The 15549-nt window shown below is 43.5% G+C and overlaps 1 protein-coding gene across 3 annotated transcripts in view; it reads left to right on the top strand.

The window, feature by feature from the left end:
* The window catches only part of LOC106565594 (sodium channel protein type 8 subunit alpha), a 116670-nt gene that overhangs the window by 88580 nt on the left and 12541 nt on the right, over positions 1-15549 (top strand). For 2 of the 3 annotated variants that reach the window (XM_014132896.2, XM_045691638.1), the window contains exons 21-22: positions 250-423; positions 3224-3346. In XM_014132896.2, the coding sequence (XP_013988371.1) occupies positions 250-423; positions 3224-3346 (297 nt within the window). The remainder of the gene's footprint in view (positions 1-249; positions 424-3223; positions 3347-15549) is intronic. The other variant, XM_014132898.2, reaches the window with a different exon arrangement.

The following is a 15549-nucleotide window of genomic DNA, read 5'->3' as shown; positions in this document are numbered from 1 at the left end:
AGGACTGAGACAGGATGGTCTTTGCTAATTTGACCAATTGCACCTTTAACACTATATACTGTAGTTTTCAGAGAATTCATATTTCAACAGGAAAAGCAAATGGCAAAACTATCTATAACACCTTTAACCATAGAGAGGTTCATGAGTTTTTCACATAACAGGAAAAACTCAGAGGTCTAATCATAAGACAAGACGTCCAGTCACGTCAGTGTTGTTAACCTGCTGCTGTTCTGTTTTCCCCTCCCCCAGGCCTTTGAGGATGTGTACATAAATAAGAGGAAGACCATTAAGATTATCCTGGAGTACGCAGACAGCGTGTTCACCTATATCTTCATCCTGGAGATGGTGCTCAAATGGGTGGCCTATGGCTGGGTCAAATACTTCACCAACGCCTGGTGTTGGCTGGACTTCTTCATTGTGGATGTAAGTAACTTATCCAACTGAATCTATGTTACTTCTTGCCTCCTCTTATGATTTCCTTCCTCCATCTTTCCATCCTTTATTATTTTGTGCTGGTCTCTCTTTTAATCTCTTTTTATCTCTCTTGCTTTGTCTTCATGTTCTTCTTCTCTGGCTATGTCTTTTATGTCTCTTGCTTCTCTCTCTGTCAGTCTTTGTTTTATGAGAGTTGATAAGCTTTCCTCTCCTCTTCCCAAGTTGGATTTTGTTTCCCTTCAAGCACACTGTAGCTGTAACCAGATTACTCTTTGTTCTTGATCTGAGACAACTTTGATAATAAGGGACTTGAATATTTCAAATGATGCTGCTGCAGTGTGGCCATTTAGCACTGATTGCAGATGCTGGGTTATGGACATGACATCAAATCATTACCTATTGACATAGATCATTTAGCAGGCATAACAAAACTCTCCCTTCTTTCCATGAATATACTCTGTATAGTATATAACTCAAACATTTGCCAATTCGACTGCTTTGTCAACAAAATTCAATCCAATCTTTTAAGTGGATTTTATTTTATGTAATGCTCTTCTTACTCTCCAGCTGAAATGTTGAAAGGCCTGGCATCATTCATTGATATTAAGGCCTTCCCCGTTGTGTCTCTCTACCCTGTTTAACTAACTCTATGGGCTAGTGTGTTATCTGTTGCTGTGGAGTTGACTTATCTTGTCACTGCTGTGAGTGAACTCCTGTAATATGGAATATTACAGCCTGGGATGGGAGGTGTGGTATTAGCAGTGAGTCAACAATGTGGTTTACAATAGCACTTTACTATGTAAACAACAAAGGTGAACCACCATGTGCACATAGGTGATAGTAGAGGTGGGGGGTGAAAGGCAGGACGATAAATGGGATGGCTGAGACAGTCAACAATTCTTGACATTTATCTTTAAAGAAAAATCAAAAGAAAAATATTACACTGTCCACATGGGACACATCACAATGCCATACAAGCTCTCTTCGGTTCTGGTGTTGCAATGTGGGGGTTTCATCCATTGTTGCTTTGCCCAGTAACATTTTTCTACTGTTGTGTATCGAAAGCTGTGGTGTCTGTATCTTCCCCTGTCTCTGGAAGAGCAAATGTAAAGTTATATTTTGCACTTGACCTGTCCTGTTGGATGTGTTGGGTTGGGTTATGTGATGGATGGTAAGTCAAGTCATGACTTCTGAGTCAAGCCTTAAACTCCATTATCAACTAATGTCTTCTCAATCCTGATGGTTTTTGTATGTGTTAATGTCTGTGCTCGGTTTTGTGGGAGTGTGTGTGTGTTTGTGTTTGTTTGTGTGTGTGCCTGCCTGTGCATTGTGGGTTACTCAGAAGGTGCAGGTCTCTCTCCTCAGTATCTATTTGCAGAGCCAGAGGAGGGAGGCATGGCGGCCACTCCCCACCTTTACTACAGGGGGCGCCAAGCAGACAGAGGCAGAAGGTGACCATCACCCCAAAGAGCAACGACAGTGTGGTAGCCTAGAGGACAGTGGAAGCTTTAGCGTGCCATTAGAAAAGCAAGGGGACAGACATGGACAAAGGCTGTGTGTATATGTGATAGAGATCATTTTAATATTAAATCTACCTCTTTGAGATAAAGAAACCCATGGTATAGAATAGCATAGTTTCATGGGTAGTACTCAATACATTATGTATATATATCTAATGTGCATTTTCATGAATGAGTGAAACCAAAAGATCAGCTCTTTCTCAAACACAGCCTTTGTCAACAGTTCCCAGAAGAGAAGACGTCTGTCCCTTCAGAGCTGTGATAAAGTATAGTATTTTTCACTGGTAGAATCTAAATATGTTTTAGACATATTTGCAAATCCCTTTCAATGAAACTGTCCCCTGTTTCTCAATGCCCATATGACAGTCCAGAGTCCTCTGCCATTTGATGAGGAATAAAAGCAGTATAATATGTTTTCCCTTGACCCAAATCCCCCCCTGACAGTATCACATTATCATGGATGGTCATGGAAGACAGAGGGGAAGGGAGCTCAAGTTTTCCAACAGGCATGGTGTCCCGTGGTCTCTGTGCCTCTTTGATTCCTTGTGCCTCTCTGTCCTGTAACTGCTCTACCACTGTGTCAAACCACATCTTTGGTCCCTTGGGTCACCTTATGTAGGCTATGGCTCCGTCATCAGTTCAATTTGTGGTCTAGAATAGAATGAAATGTGAGTATAAGATTGCTCAGGGATGTGCACATTCAACCTGTACCTTCTCTCGCAGGTACCTATAACCGTGTCTATCTTAAAATTAAATGGGGTGTTGTACTGCAGACGAGAGGGACTTGGCTTGGGGGCCGGTGGATGAGGGGCCAGGGTAAGATTCTTGTGGTTTTGTCTCGGGACTCTCCCTTTCACAGGTTGTTCTCTCTCCTACTCGTCCCCACTAGCGTCCTCACCCTCCTGGCTCCCATCTCCATTCTTAAACTGGTACTTTGTGAATTGTGTGAATATTGTACGTTTACTGTGGGTCTTGTGTCATATTGAGTGAATTTTTGTGAACGCATTTCTCCTCTCAAATTTCCCATTTGTTTGATTCTGCTACCTCTTTTTCTCTCCCCTTATTTTCCCCCTCTTTCTCTGTCAACCAAACGTTTCTAACCAGGTATACTGTAGAGCTTATTTTCAAGCTTCACCTGCATTATAAACTAAACCAAAACAACAATCAAAATTGGTCCACTAGGGTCTATCTCTCTGTTACCTTTCTAACTGTTTGGACCCTCTCTCTTCCTTCTCTCTTACTCTCTCTCTCTCTCTCTCTCTGTATAGGTGTCTATAATCACTCTTATAGCTAATGCGATGGGCTACTCCGATCTAGGGCCCGTTAAATCACTACGGACATTGAGGGCATTGAGGCCCCTTAGGGCCCTGTCTCGTTTTGAAGGGATGAGGGTAAGATCTAGAACACCAGGCAGCTGGTCCTTCTGCATGTCCATTCAACAGTTACAGCACCAATGCATGCTATAATGAACTAGACAAGATGATCATGGACAGCACTCACCTCAACTTAGCTAACACTTTCCCAGCCTAATTGTAGCCAAACCAATGTCCAAATTGAGATTCAGGAAAATCAGAAATTAATCCCCACGCTTGTCTCAAAGCAGCGCAATGGCGCTGTCCCAATCAAAACCGTGCTGAAATTACCATCTAGATGACCACACGTGGGTAGGTAATTGCTTCAAATTTATTACAAGGATTGGATAACTTTGGGAGTTTCACTAAGCAACAGTTTGATAGGCCTACATGCCTTCAATTGCATTATCCTACTTTATTCCAATATTTTCATTGTCATTCAGTGATATTTATTCCCACAGTAATTATTTATGGATCCATCTAGTTGTGGTTAAGAAAACAGTGCATGCTTAGTGGTGGGAGATGCGAAGAGATGGACAAAGTGGCATGCCTTGCAAAGTTTATAAATGGTATGAGGATGGTTAACGCACACTGCCTAGCAACCATCAAGAGAGCAGTGCATGCCAAAGCTGCCTCAGCATTACGGCTACGTTTCATACTAAGCCTTAGGCAGAACTTTACTGAAATGATTGCTACGTCGTTTGGCGGAAATACAAGTTTTGGCTTTGATACCTGCAAGCGGCAATGCCTTTGAGATATAAAGAAAAGAAATGATAACATTGTTATAAAAACGTCTTAGTTTCAAAGGGATACAAGTTTATTTGATTATATCAATATTTGCGCATAAAGGCTTTTCCACTGCCGTTTCTCACATAATACATTTTATCGACACAAAAAGATTACACCATGTCAAACAAACAAATTATCTCTAGGCATTTATAAAATTGTACAAACACTTCCTGTTTCTGTCATAGCTGTCGTGATTTTCTTTGATACGGTATGACTTTACTCGCATAAAAACTGTGGATGGAAATCTGGTTAGTGACCTGGCATTTGCATGAAACGTTATCATTTCAGAAAGTCATGTTTAAAAAAAAATAATATAATATAATATATATATATATATATATATATATATATATATTCACCTTTCTTTAACCAGGTAGGCCAGTTGAGAACAAGTTCTCATTTACAACTGCGACCTGGCCAAGATAAAGCAAAGCAGTGCGACAAAAACAACAACACAGAGTTACACTTGGGATAGACAAACGTACAGTCAATAACACAATAGGAAAATCTGTATACAGTGTGTGCAAATTTAGTAAGGAGGTAAGGCAATAAATAGGCCAATAGTGGCGAAGTAATTACAATTTAGCAATTTACACTGGAGTGATATATGTGCAGATGAGGATGTTCAAGTAGAAATACTTCTGTGCAAAAGAGCAGAAAAACTAAAACAAATATGGAGATGCAGTAGGTAGTTGGTTGGATGGGCTATTTACAGATGGGCTGTGTACAGTTGCAGCGATCGGTAAGCTGCTCTGACAGCTGACACAAAGTTAGTGAGGGAGATATGTCTCCAACTTCAGTGATTTTTGCAATTCGTTCCAGTCATTGGCTGCAGAGAACTGGAAGGAAAGGCGGCCAAAGAGGTGTTGGCTTTGGGGATGACCAGTGAAATATACCTACTGGAGTGCATGCTACTGGTGGGTGTTGCTATGGTGACCAAAGATAAGGGGGAGCTATACCTAGCAAAGACTTATAGATGACCTGGAGCCAGTGGGTTTGACGACAAATATGTAGCGAGGACCAGCTAACGAGAGCATACAGGTCGCAGTGGTGGGTAGTATATGGTGACAAAGTATATTTGGTGACAAAACGGATGGCACTGTGTTAGACTGCATCCAATTTGCTGAGTAGAGTGTTGGAGGCTAATTTGTAAATGACATTGCCGAAGTCAAGGATTGGTAGGATAGTCCGTTTTACAAGGGTAAGTTTGGCAGCATGAGTGAAGGAGGCTTTGTTGCAAAATAGGAAGGTGCAACTGATATATTAAGAAAGCAATGATTATCTCAAATATCGTTTGAAAGGAATTTCAGGTTAATTGCAATGATAAAATGTTGATTGGTAAAATGGCAATATGTTGCAAAGCTGCCTCATCACAATGTCAAAAACAGAGTTGAGATGTAGAACTTGTGAAAGAAAACTGGAGAATGAAATCACTCATCCCATATGAATGGTACGCCATTTTTTTTACTGAAATTGGCAAGCTATTGTGCTTAATTTAGAGCCTTCACTTCTACTATCGAGGGCTTTCAAGCAAGAGATCCTCCCTGTACCCTGTTCCGTCAACTACTGTTTCACGTGTCTCACTCTAACCTTCCGATGTAACACACGACTTACAAGAATCACCCCAGAAAACATGATCCCATTGGCCCCATGTGGGTATTCAGCACGGGCTAGCCCACACCAAGCCCACACCAGCCCAACACGGGCTAGCCATCACCAACCCAACAAAGGCTAGCCCACATGAATCCCACACCAGTCCGACATCACAGAGTTTTCAAACCCAGACTCCCAACAGGACGATATTTTGACAGACCAGACCGGGGTTTGGGATGTCAATGAGAAAAGTGAAAAATGTGACCTTAGTTGTGAATTTTTTTTATTTCTAAAAAAGTATTACAGCAGCTGAACATGTAATTACTCCAACCTTGTGAAAGTGACAAAATTACACGTTTTAATTTTGATCAAAAACAACTTCATATCGAAGGAGTGTCTTTGATTTCACGGCCTGCACATGCCCAATTCGGTGCGACACGACTGTTAGACCCAATGACTTGTTTCAGCACATGAGCTTAGCTAGCTAACATCGCCATGACATCGCCTACAAGTATGATCAGGGATTTATATCACAGAAGCAGTTTCTGGGGTTATTCATACTAAACCATCTTTGCTGACATGGGCTAGCCATCACCAGCCCAACACAGGTTAGCCCACACCAATCCCACACAGCCAAACACAGGCTATCCTACAACAACCTAACACAGGCTAGCCCACACCAAGTCCACATCAACCCAACACAGAACAGCCTACACCAACCTAACATAGGCTTACCCACAACAAACCCACACCAGCCCAGCATGGGCTTTCCCACACCGAGCGCACACCAGCCCGTGTGCACACCACGCCCACAGATATTCAAATGAGCCCCCGCGTCTTTATTATTAAGTAGCTGGTGTGGGCTAGCCTGTGTTGGGTTGGTGATGGCTGATCCACAGCAGCCCAACATGGGCCAGCCCACACCAAGCCCAACTTGGGCCTGCCCACACTAAGTCCAGCATGGACTAGCCCACATCAGCTTCTTCATAACATATAGGAGGAGGAATATTAGAATATTTGTGGGCGTGGTGTGCAAACAGTACTTTTTGTGCAACTGTGTGATGCTCAAAATAAGTCACGTGAAGAAGTCTTTAGTAAGTAAAAAAGTTAGATTTTAATAAATAAATAATAAATCGTCAGCTCAATTTGAGCAGCCTACATGGGACCAATATTTTAGCCTGCATTGGGCCCACATTGTGCCAATGTGGGCATGTTTGCTTGTACCAGTTTCTAGTGAGTACAATTATAGAAAACTGAATGTGTAAGCCGAGCCATTGGGCAGGGCTTAATTGTTGAAGCCTTGGCACGTGAGACACCTACACCAAGTGAGATGCATAGTAACATTTCTCACAGCTTAATATGCCGCAGTTTCTTATTGGTTTTGAACTTCACGTAGTATCATCAGTCAATTTCCTGTGATGGATTTTACCACTACTGGTTGTTATTCTTTGAAATGTTCCAATTCATCCCAAAGGTGTTTGATGGGGTTGAGGTCAGGGCTCTGTGCAGGCCAGTCAAGTTCTTTCACACCGATCTCGACAAACCATTGCTGTATGGACCTCGCTTTGTGCACAGGGGCAATGTCATGCAGGAAAGGGCCTTCCCCAAACTGTTGCCACAAGGTTGGAGCACAGAATCGTCTAGAATGTCATTGTATGCTATAGCGTTAAGATTTCCCTTCACTGGAACTAAGGAGCATGAAACATGAAAAACAGTCCCAGACCATTATTCCTCCTCCACCAAACTTTACAGTTGGCACTATGCATTGGGGTAGGTAGCGTTCTCCTGGCATCCTCCAAACCCAGATTTGTCCGTCGGACTGCCACATGATGAAGTGTGATTCATCCCTCCAGAGAACGCGTTTCCACTGCTCAAGAGTCCAATGGCGGCGAGCTTTACACCACTCCAGCTGACGCTTGGCATTGCACATGGTGGTCTTAGGCTAGTGTGCGGCTGCTCGGCCATGGAAACCCATTTCATGAAGCTCCCGACAAACAGTTCTTGTGCTGACATTACTTCCAGAGGCAGTTTGGAACTCGGTAGGGAGTGTTGCAACCGAGGAGGAGAGACTATTCTACGTGCTACGTACTTCAGCACTAGGCGGTCCCGTTCCGTGAGCTTGAGTGGCATACCATTTCGCGGCTGAGCCGCTGTTGCACCTAGACGTCTCCACTTCACAATAAAAGCACTTAAAGATGTCCGGGGCAGCTCTAGCAAGGCCTAAATTTGACAAACTGACTTATTGGAAAGGTGGCATTCTATGACGGTGCCACGTTGAAAGTCACTGAGCTCTTCAGTAAGGCCATTCTACTGCCAATGTTTGTCTATGGAGATTGCATGGCTGTGTGCTCGATTTTATTCACCTGCCAGCAACGGGTGTGGCTGAAATAGCCAAATCCACTAATTTGAAGGGGTGTCCACATACTTTTGTATATATCTCAGAATTAACCATCTGTAAAGAGCAATGTGAAGCAAAGCCCTAGAAACTCAACTCTTATTCCTGTTCCTTGATGTCAGCATCTAAGTTTTATAGTCTCTTTTCAAACCGTATCCCGGAAGTTCTGCGTTACAGCGTGATCTAAATTTAAAGGCAATATTCGCGCATTAGCGGAAATTATTTGTTGATTTGGATCCCCATTAGATTTGCAGAAGCAGCAGCTACTCTTCCAGGGGTCCACAAAAAATACAAAACATTACAAGTAACAAAACACTGATACACTGATAGACAAGGACAGTCAGACAAATAAAAAATACAATGATATGCAAACAATACAACAACAAAAATTACAAACAATATGACTAAAAATGTATTTGTGCGTTAGTGCGTCTGTATGTGCGTTTGAGTGCGTGTGTGTGTCCCCTCACAGTCCCTGCCGTTCCATTTGCGGTAAACGCTGTATATGTCTTATCAATCGGAAATGACCTTTTAATTTTTATCCTGCAATCTGTAAATCTTCAGCGATACAGATTGAATAGAGCCCTAAACCTCCATAATACAGGATCCATCTGCTATTATTTGACTGATAATGTCTGAAACATTTACTCCATGTAACATGCATGTAATACACATACACCAGAGAACCATGTTTCCCTTCTTGGCAACAGCAGTCGACAATAATAGAAAAACAGAACAACCACTTTACACTCACTTATTGATAAGGTACACTTATAACATCTTCAAGGCCTTGTTATGAAGAGGGAACCAGGTCCATCATCACATTATTATGATGTCCATTTAGTGAGGTTAACTCCCTAGTCTACTCATCAAGGTAACTAAATAGGTGTAGTTATTGAGGTCATTTGCCATAATCACTACACATTCTGAGGGAAACCTTCAGCAAAGTCCACTCTGACTGTCTTGTCAAGGTGGGAACATGGCTCTGTAAATGAGCCTGTATGACTGTGCATGCCAGGCTCAGCTCAGCCCTCTAAGAGCTTCTGGATGTCCTGCATTAAAACATCAAATGTACATCGCCGGAGCATTACACTGTGTGCTACTGCTGACACCGCCACCGCTTATCTGTGTATGACGGGGGGATGGGGGGAATGTAAGGGCATGTTTTGGGGAGAGGTGGAAGTGTCAGCTGCTTTCCATTGTACTGCTGTTGTGACAGATTGGCCAGACGTTCTATGACTGAGATATGTGGATAGGCCTACTCTCTTAGAATTTGTGAATGCGAGGAACCCTGGAGATCCTCAAAGAACCGTGGAGTTCCTCAAGAAACTATTGCTAGTCAGTGGTTCATATTTGCACCTTTGGTTATTTGAGGGGTTCTTGGAAGAACCTTTAATGTTTCAATTTAGCAAAGAGTTCCTGAAGAAACCCTGAACCAGAGGCATGGCTGAGTAGGGGCATGGCTTTCAGATAGATATTTTTAGACCACCCGTTAGAGTGCATGTAATTCCAATTAATCTGTTCTATTGTCATCACATGTTAAAGTGGAGCACTGACAGTTTTGTAACATCAATTAGGCTTAGAAAGGTCCCTTAAGAGCCTATGCAAATCCTAAAGTTGAAGTAGTTACCACTTTATTACTTTATGTAATCACCAATGTTAAGAAAAGAATGTTGGCACTTGTTTACATTTTCACAGTACATCATATATCATAAATAAACTGTCAACAAATGTCAAAAACTTTCAGGAATTAAATATACATAATTAAAAGTTTCAAATCAAATTTATTTATATAGCCCTTCTTACATCAGCTGATATCACAAAGTGCTGTACAGAAACCCAGCCTAAAACCCCAAACAGCAAGCAATGCAGGTGTAGAAGCACGGTGGCTAGGAAAAACTCCCTAGAAAGGCCAAAACCTAGGAAGAAACCTAGAGAGGAACCAGGCTATGAGGGGTGGCCAGTCCTCTTCTGGCTGTGCCGGGTGGAGATTATAACAGCACATGGCCTAGATGTTCAAATGTTCATAAATGACCAGCATTGTCAAATAATAATAATCATAGTAGTTGTCGAGGGTGCAACAAGTCAGTAACACAAGAGTAAGTGTCAGTTGGCTTTTTCATAGCCGATCTTTGAGAGTATCTCTACCGCTCCTGCTGTCTCTAGAGAGTTGAAAACAGCAGGTCTGGGACAGGTAGCATGTCCGGTGAATAGGTCAGGGTTCCAGCAGGTCTGGGACAACAGGTCTGGGACAGGTAGCATGTCTGGTGAACAGGTCAGGGTTCCATAGCTGCAGGCAGAACAGTTGGAACTGGAGCAGCAGCACGGCCAGGTGAACTGGGGACAGCAAGGAGTCATCAAGCCAGGTAGTCCTGAGGCATGGTCCTAGGGCTCAGGTCCTCCGAGAGAGAGAAAGAAAGAAAGAGAAAGAGAGAATTAGAGAGAGCATATTTAAATTCACACAGGACACCGGAAAAGACAAGAGAAATACTCCAGATGTGACAGACTGACCCTAGCCCCCAGACACTGAAACTACTGCAGCATAAATACTGGAGGCTGAGACAGGAGGGGTCAGGAGACACTGTGGCCCCATCCAATGAAACCCCCGGACAGGGCCAAACAGGTAGGATATAACCCCACCCACTTTGCCAAAGCACAGCCTCCACACCACTGGAGGGATATCTCCAACCACCAACTTACCATCCCGGGACAAGGCCGAGTATAGCCCACAAAGATCTCCGCCACGGCACAGCCCAAGGGGGGGCGCCAACCCAGACAGGAAGACCACGTCAGTGACTCAACCCACTCAAGTGACGCACCCCTCCCAGGGACGGCATGGAAGAACACCAGTAAGCCAGTGACTCAGCCCCGGTAATAGGGGTAGAGGCAGAGAATCCCAGTGGAAAGAGGGGACACCGTCCAGGCAGAGACAGCAAGGGCGGTTCGTTGCTCCAGCCTTTCCGTTCACCTTCACACCCCTGGGCCAGACTACACTTAATCATAGGACCTACTGAAGAGATGTGTCTTCAGTAAAGACTTAAAGGTTGAGACTGAGTCTGCGTCTCTCACATTGGTAGGCAGACTATTCCATAAAAATGGAGCTCTATAGGAGAAAGCCCTGCCTCCAGCTGTTTGCTTAGAAATTCTAGGAACAATTAGGAGGCCCGCGTCTTGTGACCGTAGCGTACGTATAGGTATGTACGGCAGGACCAAATCGGAAAGATACGTAGGAGCAAGCCCATGTAATGCTTTGTAGGTTAGCAATAAAACCTTGAAATCAGCCCTTGCCTTAACAGGAAGCCAGTGTAGGGAGGCTAGCACTGGAGTAATATGATCACATTTTTTGGTTCTAGTCAGGATTCTAGCAGCCGTATTTAGCCATTAGAGTTAATAAAGATCAGTTGAAAGCCATTAGAGTTAATAAAGATCAGTTGTGAGTGTTTGCATGGGTCCTTAAAATTAGTTTTTATTATCCTGTTGTTCCGAAACCTGTTAGCCCCCAGAGGAGCCTCTCCCCAGGCGCCTCGGCACAACCAGCCTGTTCAAGTCACCAGGACCGTGTGTGCATGTGCGACATCCCATCCTCGGGTCACTGCAGCTTGTATCGCCGTGCCGGACACACCAGGATGGACCTTGGCACTGGCTCAGCCAAGCAGAACAGACCAAACTGCGCAAGATGTTGGGGCAATGAAACCATTAACTCACAACCTTGCGCAGTAGATGATAAAGGAGCTATAGACAATCCACATGTGAGAGAACACACATTCAACAGCCAATACTCTGGTTATCAAAGTATAGTGCTGCCTGAGGGTCTGACCCCCATCTGCTTCTTTGCCTAAAATTGGATACCTAGTCAGTTGTTCAACTGAAATGTGTCTTCCGCATTTAACCCCTCTGAATCAGAGAGGTGCAGGGGGCTGTCTTAATCAACATCCATGTCTTCAGCTCCCGGGGACAGTGGGTTAACTGCCTTGCTCAGGGGCAGAACTATATATTTTTACCTTGTCAGCTCAGGGATTCGATCCAGCAACCTTCTGGTTACTGGCCCAATGCTCTAACCACTAAAATACCTGCCGCCATGGCATCAAACACAGACTGCGAATCCCAAACCACTCCCTACTAACTCGATCGGAGAGAGTGGCGATGTGATCAATAAACCCATCAACTTTGGGACACACTCCTGACTTGAATGATGTAATTCATGTTCCATTTTTAAATAATAAAACAAGCATGAAATTCAAATGAACAAATTCCCTCTGTTGTTTTACAAGATATAGCCTAAACTTGAGTAACAGTTAAACATTTAATTTGGGAGATATTTCATCTGTTACGCGTCAAGTCTCGAAATCAGACAAACAAATGCACGTGACATATAATTAGGCACGCCTCTCCATTCTTTTGTATTAAATTGTGCAAACTCCAAACATATTGCAGTGCATGTCAGGATAGCACTTCGCTCTGTTGCCTGCAGCCTTGCTGGCTCAGTCGATGTGGATATCCGATGGTCTAATTAGCACTTACACCCTCGATAATTTTCACTCCCTCAGCTTTGGGACACTTGTACAAATGGCTTGAAGCGTTTGAATGCGCAAATGGAGGGCCGAGGGGTGAGGGGAAGGGGGTGATTTGGGATTCAGACAGAAAAATATTGAGAAATCACACATAAATGGCAACAATACATTTTCGAGGGTTAGTGTTGGGTTTGGCGCTGGCTGCCTGTCAGGCGATGCCCATTCCCATACCCCAACAACAAAGCTTGGAGCCCAGTCCCAGAGTGTGCCGCATGCCACTCTGCACTGCCCCGTAAATCAGGTGGAACCAGGATCTGTATCACCAGCTTCTTTGCCTGAAATGGCATCAAGCACAGAAAAGAGAAATCACATGTAACAAATGGTAACAATACAGTGAGGGAAAAAAATATTTGATCCCCTGCTGACTTTGTACGTTTGCCCACTGACAAAGAAATGATCAGTCTATAATTGTACTGGTAGGTTTATTTGAACAGTGAGAGACAGAATAACAACAAAACAATCCAGAAAAACTCATGTCAAAAATGTAATAAATTGATTTGCATTTTAATGAGGGATATAAGTATTTGACCCCCTCTCAATCAGAAAGATTTCTGGCTCCCAGGTGTCTTTTATATAGGTAACGAGCTGAGATTAGGAGCACACCCTTAAAGGGAGTGCTCCTAATCTCAGCTCGTTACCTGTATAAAAGACACCTGTCTACAGAAGCAATCAATCAATCAGATTCCAAACTCTCCACCATGGCCAAGACCAAAGAGCTCTCCAAGGATGTCAGGGACAAGATTGTAGACCTACACAAGGCTGGAATGGGCTACAAGACCATCGCCAAGCAGCTTGGTGAGAAGGTGACAACATTTGGTGCGATTATTTGCAAATGGAAGAAACACAAAAGAACTGTCAATCTCTCTCGGCCTGGGGCTCCATGCAAGATCTCACCTCGTGGAGTTGCAATGATCATGAGAACGGTGAGGAATCAGCCCAGAACTACACGGGAGGATCTTGTCAATGATCTCAAGGCAGCTGGGACCATAGTCACCAAGAAAACAATTGGTAACACACTACGCCGTGAAGGACTGAAATCCTGCAGCGCCCTCAAGGTCGCCCTGCTCAAGAAAGCACATATACATGCCCGTCTGAAGTTTGCCAATGAACATCTGAATGATTCAGAGGACAACTGGGTGAAAGTGTTGTGGTCAGATGAGACCAAAATGGAGCTCTTTGGCATCAACTCAACTCACCGTGTTTGGAGGAGGAGGAATGCTGCCTATGACCCCAAGAACACCATCCCCACTGTCAAACATGGAGGTGGAAACATTATGCTTTGGGGGTGTTTTTCTGCTAAGGGGACAGTACAACTTCACCGCATCAAAGGGACGATGGACGGGGCCATGCACCATCAAATCTATGGCGAGAACCTCCTTCCCTCAGCCAGGGCATTGAAAATGGGTCGTGGATGGGTATTCCAGCATGACAATGACCCAAAACACACGGCCAAGGCAACAAAGGAGTGGCTCAAGAAGAAGCACATTAAGGTCCTGGAGTGGCCTAGCCAGTCTCCAGACCTTAATCCCATAGAAAATCTGTGGATGGAACAGAAGGTTCGAGTTGCCAAACGTCAGCCTCAAAACCTTAATGTCTTGGAGAAGATCTGCAAAGAGGAGTGGGACAAATCCCTCCTGACATGGGTGCAAACCTGGTGGCCAACTACAAGAAACATCTGACCTCTGTGATTGCCAACAAGGGTTTTGCCACCAAGTACTAAGTCATGTTTTGCAGAGGGGTCAAATACTTATTTCCCTCATTAAAAAGCAAATCATTTTTGACATGTGTTTTTCTGGATTTTTTTGTTGTTATTCTGTCTCTCACTGTTCAAATAAACCTACCATTAAAATTATAGACTGATCATTTCTTTGTCAGTGGGCAAACATACAAAATCAGCAGGGGATCAAATACTTTTTTCCCCTCACTGTACATTATCAATTGCAATCGGAGAAAAGGAGGGGTGAAGCGTCGAAAGACATATCTACCTTTCTCCACCTTCCAGGACATCAATCAACCTTTTGGGTTAGTTTATTTTGACACATGAATCTTAATGGTATTTTGTAATTGTATTTTGTAATTTTTACCCTTCCCTAATCAGGGCCAACCGAAGTTATGTTGTTTATCTACCTTGGTTAAAAGTTAATTTGTGGATTTTCTTACCTTCTTAATGCGTTTGTGCCAATCGGTTGTGTTGTGACATGTTAGCGGTAGTATACAGAAGATAGCCCTATTTGGTAAAAGACCAAGTCCATATTATGGCAAGAACAGCTCAAATAAACAAAGAGAAATGACAGTCCATCTTTACTTTAAGACATACTCCGGAAAATGTCAAGAACTTTGAAAGTTTCTTCAAGTGCAGTTGCAAAAACCATCAAGCGCTATGATGAAACTGGCTCTCATGAGGACTGCCACAGGAAAGGAAGACCCAGAGTTACCTCTGCTGCAGAGGATAAGTTCATTAGAGTTACCAGCCTAAGAAATTGCTGGTCAAATAAATGCATCACAAAGTTCAAGTAACAGACACATCTCAACATCAACTGTTCAGAGAAGACTGCATGAATCAAGCCTTCATGGTCGAATTGCTGCAAAGAAACCACTACTAAAGGACACCAATAATAAGAAGAGACTTGCTTGGACCAAGAAACACGAGCAATGGACATTAGACCGGTGTAAATCTGTCCTTTGGTCTGATGAGTCCAAATTTGACATTTTTTGGTTCCAACCACTGTGTCTTTGTGAGAGGCAGAGTAGGTCAACGGATGATCTCCGCATGTGTGGTTCCCACCGTGAAGCATGGAGGAGGAGGTGTGATGGTGTGGGGGTAATTTGCTGGTGACACAGTCTGTGATTTATTTAGAATTCAAGGCACACTTAACCAGCATGGTTACCACAGC

Source organism: Salmo salar, chromosome ssa12 (assembly GCF_905237065.1).
Source record: "Salmo salar chromosome ssa12, Ssal_v3.1, whole genome shotgun sequence".
Classification (NCBI taxonomy): Eukaryota; Metazoa; Chordata; class Actinopteri; order Salmoniformes; family Salmonidae; genus Salmo; species Salmo salar.
This window is presented reverse-complemented; position numbering and strand designations above follow the sequence as displayed.